The 10,167-nt window shown below is 37.9% G+C and overlaps 1 protein-coding gene across 1 annotated transcript; it reads left to right on the forward strand.

Annotated features, from left to right (window-relative positions):
* Positions 1–2,655: 2,655 nt before the first annotated feature.
* Positions 2,656–4,887, forward strand: LOC106650397. Its single transcript, XM_014368369.2, has 2 exons — positions 2,656–3,975; positions 4,052–4,887. Exons 1-2 carry the CDS (start codon positions 2,823–2,825, stop codon positions 4,603–4,605), a joined length of 1,707 nt encoding a protein of 568 aa, XP_014223855.1. The 5' UTR covers positions 2,656–2,822; the 3' UTR covers positions 4,606–4,887.
* The last annotated feature ends 5,280 nt before the right edge of the window (positions 4,888–10,167 follow it).

Raw genomic sequence — 10,167 nt, forward strand, 5'->3', positions numbered from 1 at the left:
GCGTGTACGTATGTAGAGTCGAGAGAAGGAAAAAAAAGGATTCGTGTATTCGTATTCTCTTATCGCGTACGAGAGCTCGTATGCGCTCTGGCTGCGCCCAAAGCAAACGCCGAGAGAGAGAAAGAGAGTAACTTGGCGCGCGCAGAGAGAGAGAGATGGCCAATTGCACAGTTTTACGCGTGTGCGACCTGATTTTGCTCACTCTCTGGGCAGATTTAATCGCATTTCTTCCGAGTCTTCTCTTTTCCGACCATCTCTCGCTCCTCGAGAGTTTTACATTTCAACTGTGCAGCGCGAAAAATAACACGCGTGATTATTTCACGTCTCGTGCGTCGCTAATGTTGCTTTTTCTCGGTCTGCCTATAGCTTCTGTACGAATTTATCAAGGATACTCGCAGTGAAGTAAAAGTGCGCAGAATAGGTCTTGAAGTATCCCATAATGCCTCAAGTGACTGTGGAAAAGTATATTTTTATTACGTCTTTATCGTCAAAATACTTTTAATTTCGTCACTAGAAAACGAACCAGCTGAAAATGTGAAACAGAAAAATGTTAATGTTTTTCATGACGAAATCGCTCTTAGCAATTCAATATTCTCGTAAATACATAAACGTATTTTCACGTAATAATTTCAAACTGTATAGTGCGAGTATAAGCGTTTTCTCGCCCCTTCCCCCTGCTTCTCGCTCTTTTGAACATTATCACTTGAAAGCTATAAAATATTTACGAACTGACGTGCATTAAAACTCTTTCTGCAACGCACCCGTTATTAATTATAAAACTTCTTTTAAAAATCTCTGCGAAAAATAACGGCCTCAAATGAGCAAAAGGGAATACGCTTAGCCGAGCCGCGCATTACCCAGATGTCATTGGTACATGGAAAAAAGGTAAATCACGTCCCATTTCCATTAGGCTCCTTCAATTTTAACATCCAGTGCCCATAATGAGCTGGTAATGAGCCTGGAATCGCAATTTTTCTTAACTTAAAGAGCGTTTCAATTTAGGAACAACGGCCATCGAAAATAAGTATCCTTAATAGCTAATCGATTTTTTTTAAATTTCATTCAAAATTGCAAAATATTTATTCAGAATACGTCATCAGAATTATTTTTTATGTTTCAAGAAATGTAACTATACACAAAGCCCGGTATAATTTTTCATACCTCGAAGCTTTTTCACAGCGTCAGGCTCTGGGCCAAAGACCTTCAGTCTTATAACGATAGCGTCCGTGATGTGCTGCATTTCATGCGAGTACCCTTGTAATTTTGCTTGGCTACATGTACTCTCCTGGTATCGTGTAAGTGTGTGTGTATGTATAATTCAAACCTTCGACAAAGAGATTTTCGCGCTCTTAATCGAAACGATTTAGCGCGAGATATTTATACGGTGAGATCGCGTTGGTGAATCCAATTTTTTCTTTTATTTTCTTTCTTTCTTTTTTTTGTTGTTGCATATTTCCATTCTTTTTGCTATGGCTTGAGCTCTCTGACGTGGTATGCCGCCACACGTGAGATCTATACAATTTCACAGTGCATGAAAATTTAAGTACATTATAAACGAAGCGCCCAGATCAGAAAGTATTCAGCTGTACACTTGATATATCGTTGCGTGGGGGAGAAGGCGCGGTATGAGCTTTTATAGTATTTATTACGCGCCAAGATTACAGCTAATTTTTTTTGTCTTTATTAAGTGTATTAGAATACGAAAAAAAATCAAGATATTAAAAAATTACCGATGATTTCATTAATGTAGTATCATTACCCAGTAACTAATAAAAAATAAAACAAAAAGGTGAGAGTTAGAGTACGCTTGAGGTGCACTATAACAAAATAACATTCGATCATTTTGCATAGTTACAACATAAAATTTAAAATATTTTCTGCTAGTTTACTGATTTGCTACCCAACAAGTTGCTCAAAGTGTTTGCAGATGCGAGATTGTTAATCACTAAGGAGAAAAGTCTGATTAGCTTCAGTATTATTAATTACATGTGTTTAACCGCCAAGTTATATGCACAGCTCGACAGACTGCACTTGACTGCTAATATCGCGTACTATTAAGCACCAAAATGTTATTAAACTTTGTAATTTACATCCATGTGTATGCATGCACTCCTTATAGCTTATATTGCGTTAGTGAAAGAAACAAACGAGAGTAAAAATTATTGATGAAAAATTACGAGTTACTGCGCGAAAAATTAAAGCTCCAGCAAGTATTTATAAATTTTATGAAAATTAATATTTGTATCCAAGCAAGTTATCTTGTACTAATTGAAATGCAAATATACTTTAAAAAAATTCATTAGAAAAAACTAAATCTTATAGATAATAAAAAATCATCTCTTGATGTCTAAAATGAAACTTTATAATTAAAACTCTAAATATTGTTAAGATGGTTACAAAATACAATTTATAAGTAACCGTGTAGTAAAGATTGTATAATTTTCACTTTAATTTCGTAGTTAGTTTTATAAATATTATATTTTAATTAATGTTGTAATAAGTTCTCTAATTTAATAAATTTTTAATTTAATTTTGAGAAATCGTATAACAGATTAGCTCAACGACAATATCTAGTGTTGACTCGAAACAATCTTGACATCTGCGTATTTGTAAACACTCACTCGTCGGTGTGGCATAGGTGGTAGAATCGTTGTACTCGTTTGCTCGAACAGTAGCAGAATAATAACTTGACAGGTAAGCGAATTCGCGCGTACAAAGTTGGAAATAGTTTCATCGCGCGCTCCAACGACCGTAATCCGTGAGACGTTGGGAACAAGGAAAATTATAAGTTGAAAAAGTAACAATTAAAAACAGGAGTAATCATGGTCAAGGGTGTAACTTTTGTGTTCAGAGACCATCATCATGTCGGTCTACGAAAGAAAATTATTGAAATACAAGATTGGAAATTTCATGAGTTAGAAGATGAAGGATACTATAATGATAAGGGAAAAGGATACAATTCAACAAAGAATCTGCTTTCCGACGAATCCGATGAATCCGTAGAATCCGATGAATCCGAAGAATCCGATATCAAATTTCTTAATGCTTGTGAAAAAGGCTACATTGATTTCGTTCAAATGAATCTGATGGCAAAAAAGGTGAATATCAATGCCCAATATAAGTCCAAACAACCATCTACACCTTTGCACATAGCCATTCACAATTCTGATATCGAACTGCTCGAGTTACTCTTGAAATATAAAGCGGATCCGTGTGTAGAAGACACAGGTAAAATGACCACAGCATTGCACCGCTTGTGTTTGTCAATATCAAAGGTGATGTCGAGTAGACAACGTGATTGCATATTGAACATGATTAAATTGGTGTTGAACTATCAAACTAACGTTAACAAAGAAGACAAGTTGCATGTTGCCCCGGTTTTTGGACTTTTTGATTATCAGGTTCATAAGAACACATTCGACAGCGAAGACAAGAGGAAAATGTTTCAGTACCTTCAAAAAGACATTTTAAAAATGCTTTTGGAAGCCGGTGTCGAGGTTACATCTCAAAGCAAGCAAGAGAGGACATTGCTCGATTTGGTCATAAGCTCCTGTTCGTCTCGCGACGGTGTCGTTCAAATTGAAATGCGAGACGAAGTCGGCATGGAAATGATCGAATTATTGTTGGAACACGAAGTAGATGTCACGGCTAAGAGCCGATGCGTAGAAATGCGTGAATTTTATTCACCCCTTCACCTGGCCGTTAATCGTTATAACTTTGACGCCGTAAAAAAATTGTGCCAACTTCATCCTAACGTCTCAACGATTCGGTTCAACAAGTTACTTTTGAACGATAGACCCAGGCATGTGATGCCCACTGCAGAGATAGCGCTCAATCTTATAAACATCATGATGACTTTGAATGACAATAATTACCAATTTAACGTCAGCAAAGACTTAGCAATGATTGATTTCTTGATCGGAACTGATGACGTATACTATGGTCCAAAACAATTTCTTAGTGTGTTGGCATTTGGTTCGTAAAATTATTAAATTATTTTTAATCCCAGTAAAGTTTACAAATATTTGACTACAACGATTTTTTACTTCAGGTTCCTTGGAAAGAATACGGAAATTTTTTGATTTGGCGCTTTCTCGCGATGAAGAACACCTAATTAAAACGACTCGCAAGTACCTCGCAATCGTGCGCAAATGTGAGATGTACAAAAGTCAAGAAATGATGGATTTTTTGTTGAAAAAGGCAAACGTCGTCGAAGATTCGAAAAACTACTTGGATGATTTCAACATTGATCTCGAACTGCAAAGAATGAAGAGCCTAAAAATCAGCAAAAAAGCATCTCTGTACGACGTTTGCAAGCTCCATCCGAAACAGGCATACTTCGATGTTTTGATCAATTCGGACTATAGATCGATCGTTAGGTCGGCCGAGTTCGATCAAATGTTCCCAGAGTGCGCTAGAATCATCAGAGGACACCTGGTGCGAGCCGAAGTCAACGCATGGTGCGATCTTTCTGTCGTAACACTTGCCGAGCTTCATTATGATCTTACTGACGCTGCCTCTCAGCAACTGATCAGCTACGCGAGCTACGAGGATAAGTTGTCTTGGGCCAAGCAGATTCAAGCTCTAACAAAGGACGTTTACTAGAATATTGACCTTTGCTCTTAAAAAATAAATTTTTAAAATATCAACGAAAGAGATCAACTTTTTACGAATATTGTAATACAATGTTGGAAGAATATTGTAAATTTTATGCCAATTCATAAGTGTAATAACTAAAATGGAATCTTTTCTCTCTGCTGTTACGATTTCAAATTAGCTAAATTTCGATGAATTTAATATAGGCACAATGCCTAGTGAGATTTTTTATCTTTTAATGAATTTTTATCAATGCATAGTTGTAACTATGCAAAAAATTAACATGAAACAAATTTTAAACTAATAAATCGAAATCTCACGCAAATTAAATTTTCAAATTTTTTTTATTTTTAGTCAGTAGGGGTTTTCCTTTGATCGTGTAATAATTTTTAGGCTTGCTACACAAACATTTTGCAATATTCAAGGATTTATCATTATTATTTTTTGATGTCAATAATTTTCAATTGCATGACTTGAGACTTATTAATTTACCATATGTCATGTATACATAACATCTATATAAAAAGGCAGCTGTTGCATAACACTTTATCATTTAACTAAGCAAGGGGTGAAAGTGCAGCGCGTTGTTCGTTCACATTTTACACGATTCAGGAATTTCGTGTAATAGTCGTTAAGTGCACATAGCTGAGATGATTTACTGTATATTTTTCAATAGCTCAACAATTGCTCGTTTAATTCTTTCCGTATTTTATCTTTGGTTTCGTACAGTAAAGTCACACAGATAACTAATATGCAAAGGTTTCTGTTTTTAAATTTAAAAAAAGGATGAGCAGAATGCTGTATTCGGAAAATTCATTCCAAGGTAAGAACTAGATAATTTCATTTGTAATTATGATTTGAAATAAAGTTCTGAAATTGCGTCTGAATACACGAGGGTGATTTTAAATTTATCCGACAGAGCAGTTATTCATGTATTGATTGCCGCAATATATATAACGAAGCCAATATATGGTAAACACTTGTGTTTACTTACATACGGCGTATATTAACTACGATTTGCAAATTACAAAAATCTATTATACTTATCGAAGATGTAGGTAGCGTATAATTAAATAATAATTATTCAACTTGGCCTTATTATATTTCAGAGTCTTGTTTTTCAAACAATCATTAGACGCACGTGTGTGTATTTTTCTTTTAATTTTTTAATAAATTTATAAACGGCATCATTGAATAATAAGGCAAGATGCCTGATATAGCCGCATAATATAATGGTATCTTGAATATTCCATCAGCGCGTGGTACGGGGTGTGGCGCAAATTTGAAGCTTCGATTTGCTTGCATATGCAATTAAGATAACTAAATCATGACATTTTATTGTGCTTGCATCGAAAGGAGCTATCAATTAAGATCTAATGTAGTCTTGGAGTGTATGCAAACTTTCTGCATCGATGTCGGGATTTTTAGCTTATTTTCCTCTGGGACAGTCGTAACTCGTTCGAATCGACGGAGCTCGGCGCGCTCGCAGACACACGCTAAATGGACCTTTATCTGCTCAACGATCCGCGATTATTTCAGCAAAAATCGGAGTTTTCGAAAGCCACTGCAGGCGCAGTCGACTCTCGTGCATTGCGCGTTGGCCGTTGACTCGTTGTCGAAGATCTCGAAATATTGAGATATTCAGCTGCTATTTATTTATCTAAGCGTAAGTATTAGCCAGCGAGTCGAACGAGGAAGTGCCGAGAGTTTTTCTCTGCCAGAATGCGCGTGTCCGTGGGTATTTGCGACTTTCCATAAAATAAAATCGCCTGGACCGCGGCGCGCTTTGCAATATATAGACGCGAGAACTTGTTTAACGTCCACTTGAATTTGTCCAATGGCCGTGCGCACGAATTAATTTTATGCTTTCGCTACGTTTTTTATGATTATATTTTAAGCGGGACGTTTGCCCTCGGTAATGGATATTTATGTTAATTTATTAGGTGCGTCGAGCGGCGAAAAGGCGCCGTGCGTCGAGAGATGAAATTTCGGCGATGCGCGTACGCGCGATGCGACTCGTCGCGAAGCATCGCCAAGTAAACGATCGGCGATTGGGAATCGTAAAAGCCCGAGCTTTTCCATTTATCGGCTCGATATTCCGCAATTAAGATTCGCAAGCGCAGAGGCGATATTTGTCGTATTTATGACTATTATTTATTGGCCGAGCGCGCGAGTTACCGCGCTAAAATTTACTGGACGCGCAGTCGTATTGCGCCCCGTAATAGTTTATTACCATCGTCGCGCGCGCGGGCAGAAAGATTCTCTATACATTATTAAATGCGCGCGACGCGCATCCTGATTGCGAGATATTGCTCGGCGCAGTGTCAGTGAAGTTTATTTACTCGGCGTAATGTAGCGCGCGCTGCTGGCCATAAGGAGCAAAAGAACAAGCTCGTAGCGTGTACGTTGATTCGTGCACCTTGTGGACTGCAGCGTGACCTTCGACGCGTAAATATAAACTTCGTCATCGGCCGGTGGGTGTTCTGCGGGGGGGGACAAAAAAAAATTATGCACACTCGAGCCAAACGAGTTCTTCTCGTCGATGGGCTCGCGCCAATAACGCCGAGATAACTTTTCAAGTGCCGAGTATCCTTGTTTGACTTTGCCCAATCTCGGCTACATTGTGTACTCGCGTTGCGCTCGACAATGGCCAATTTTCTGCCGCTTCGCCGATATTATCGTTTTTCGAGCTTACGTCTTCTAGCTTCTAGCTGCGGTACGTTGCTATAGTTACTGGATTATCTGATTTATGATTAAATTAAGTGAGACTTTAGCTTCGAGAAATAATAACAATTAATTCAAGCCCGTGGAGTCACGGGCTGGGCATATAGATACATATGTATTGCAATCATGCTCATGCACTTCCTCTTTACATAGCAGGCCGAAGATTTAAAATATAGTCAGCTTTTGAAATATCGCTTTGACTGATATCATCGATATTTCAAAACGTCAGCGCGAAATTTTTCAAACTGCTGCAATGCGGTGCCGCATTAAATTGCGTAATTTCGAATTCTGACGGTCTGCAGAAACTCGTATACACTCGAGGTACGCTGCAGCCGCTCGAGCTCTGTACCATGTATAAAAAAAACGTAATGCATCGTAATTATTTGCAATATGAGCCGAACCCGATTGTCGCGCAGTAATTTTCTATTCTTTGTTTCTTTGAGTACGCCACTGTGATCGTATATGCGCGGCCATAAACAAACGCCGAATATTATCGTCTCGCAGACGTACTCGTGAGCCCAACGTAAATAATAGCTGCATCGAGATTGCCCAAGCTCTCGGTTTAGATGCTTTTCTCTCCTCTCATCCGCGCGTAGACGTCATAATTTACGATTATATCACTGTGTAAGTCAGCGAAGGACGCGCACCGCTACGTATAATATTATGAAGCCATAGGCCTTATTGGTTATATACGGGCTTTCTCGTATAGGCCGTAGCAGAGATCCTGCCCGGGTGATACTTTAATACGCCACAAACGAGGGCGTAAACGAGTGCAGCAGACCTCGAGGCACGCGACACGTCCATTCGCCGATTGTCGTTGTAAATTCTCTCTCGGGCTAGTTCTCTTCCTTTTTTCTCTCGCAAACACTGTTTCTGATGCTTCGTCTGCATATTGTGGGCCTTTTGAGTCATATATGAGGTTCAGACGAATACGTTATTTTTTTTCAAAACTCTTGCACTCTGTAATGCGTTGAGCAGTAGCAGAATTGTGTGAAGTCGTCGTAAAAATTAAATGGAAAATCGGTAGCTTTTGTAAACGCATACTCTTTACTCTCTTTCTCTCTTCCAGTCGACCCATTGGAAAACGCATAGACATAGGCATATTGTCGCCGCTATCGACGCCTTTACTCTTATATATGGCTTATTAAAGACGATCGATTTATGATCTTCGGTGATACACAAAGCGTTCGTACGTATGTACAACGGCTATGTTTATTGTAACATTTTTTCTGATTATATGACGGCAACTGTGTGCACCCTGCGGGCTACGTGTCAATTATATTGTAAAACTTGATGTTTCTATACTTCGATAATAATATTGAAGACTGAAACAAAGACATAAAATAATATCATGTGCTTACATGTAGTGTGCATGTGCTATATAAGCCATCGTTTAATGCACCAACACGGCAGCAGCTGCTCGAGGCTGTTTCGCTCCTTGTATGGAGATGAGCTTTGGCCACAAGGGCGAGATATCGGCGAAAAGTTGCACGCCTATCCAAATCGAAAAGACTCATAGGCACGTTTTATGGAGCACGCAAAACACGTCATGGACGTAGTCCAACAAATTATGGAATGGATATTAAACATTTTTATTAAATGTAAAAATAGATTAATCGGAACCTTAATTGTAAACAATATGATCATTAACGATTTTGACTTTGTCCCTCGACATACTGATCATGTTTATAGTAAAACAAATTAGTTTGAATATTGTCTTTCGCTATCAAACAATCAATAATATCAAAAGATAGAGAAGTTATACTCGTTCATTAATTTCTGGGGCACTAAATAGACTGATACATTGTTTAAATTAGGCCCCAAAATGGATAAAAGTGAAAAGAAATTCAAGGAAGTTGTTTCAAAAGATAATTCAAGTGAACATGACATTGTTGTTTCAGACAACCAAAAATACATTTGTAATATTTGCCAAGAGGCATTTACACTAGAATCAAGCATGATAACACACCGAGACAAAATTCACGATGAACGAAAAGATTTCTCATGTGACAAGTGCGAAAAAAAATTTGAGTTCCGAAGTCACTTGAGTAGACACCAAATATCGGTACACAAAAGCTGCAAAGATTTTTTATGTGACAAATGCGAGAGAAAATTTGAAAATAAATACACTTTACTCAAGCATAAAAAAATATTTCACGAAGTTTTTAAAGATTACTTATGCGAAAAGTGCGCCAAGAGATTCGGAAATAAACGTAGTTTGTTCATGCACGTAAAGAGAGTACACGAAGTTCCGAAAGATTGCCCCTTCAAAGTCTTTAAACATTACTCCTGCGAGAAGTGCGATAAGAAATTTGGAATTAACTCATATCTAATTAGGCACCGAAAAAATGTACACGAAGATCGGAAAGATTTCACATGTGATAAATGTGAGAAGAAATTTGTATTCAAATACCAATTGCTTGACCACCAAAGGACAGTTCACGATCGTCACAAAGATTTTGCATGTGGCAAGTGCGAAAAGAAATTCGGAAAGAAACAACATTTACTCAGACACCAAAAGACAGTACACGAAAGTTGTAAAGGTTACGCTTGCGACAAGTGCGGAAAGAAATTTGGGGAACGAGGCAATTTGATCAAACACCAAAAAATAGTCCACGAAAGTCGGAAAGATTACAAGTGTAACAATTGCGAGAGGAATTTTGGAATTAAAAGAGATTTGTTCAGGCATCAAGAAGCAGTCCACGAAGGTCGCAAAGATTACTCATGTGAAAAATGCGAGAAGAAATTTGGATTTAAATCCAATTTGCTTTTCCACCAAAGGACAATACACGATGGTCGGAAAGATTACGCATGTGACAAATGTGAGCAAAAATTTGGCACACGATG

This window comes from Trichogramma pretiosum, unplaced genomic scaffold (assembly GCF_000599845.2).
Source record: "Trichogramma pretiosum strain Unisexual culture from Peru unplaced genomic scaffold, Tpre_2.0 scaffold4, whole genome shotgun sequence".
NCBI classification, from domain to species: domain Eukaryota; kingdom Metazoa; phylum Arthropoda; class Insecta; order Hymenoptera; family Trichogrammatidae; genus Trichogramma; species Trichogramma pretiosum.

What these genes read in the sequence shown, in the direction of transcription:
- LOC106650397 (XM_014368369.2), top strand. Translation starts at nt 2,823, where the DNA reads ATGGTCAAGGGTGTAACTTTTGTGTTCAGAGACCATCATCATGTCGGT. An exon ending in TCTTAGTGTGTTGGCATTTG is followed by an intron (nt 3,976 to 4,051) that starts GTTCGTAAAATT and finishes TTTTTACTTCAG; the next exon opens with GTTCCTTGGAAAGAATACGG.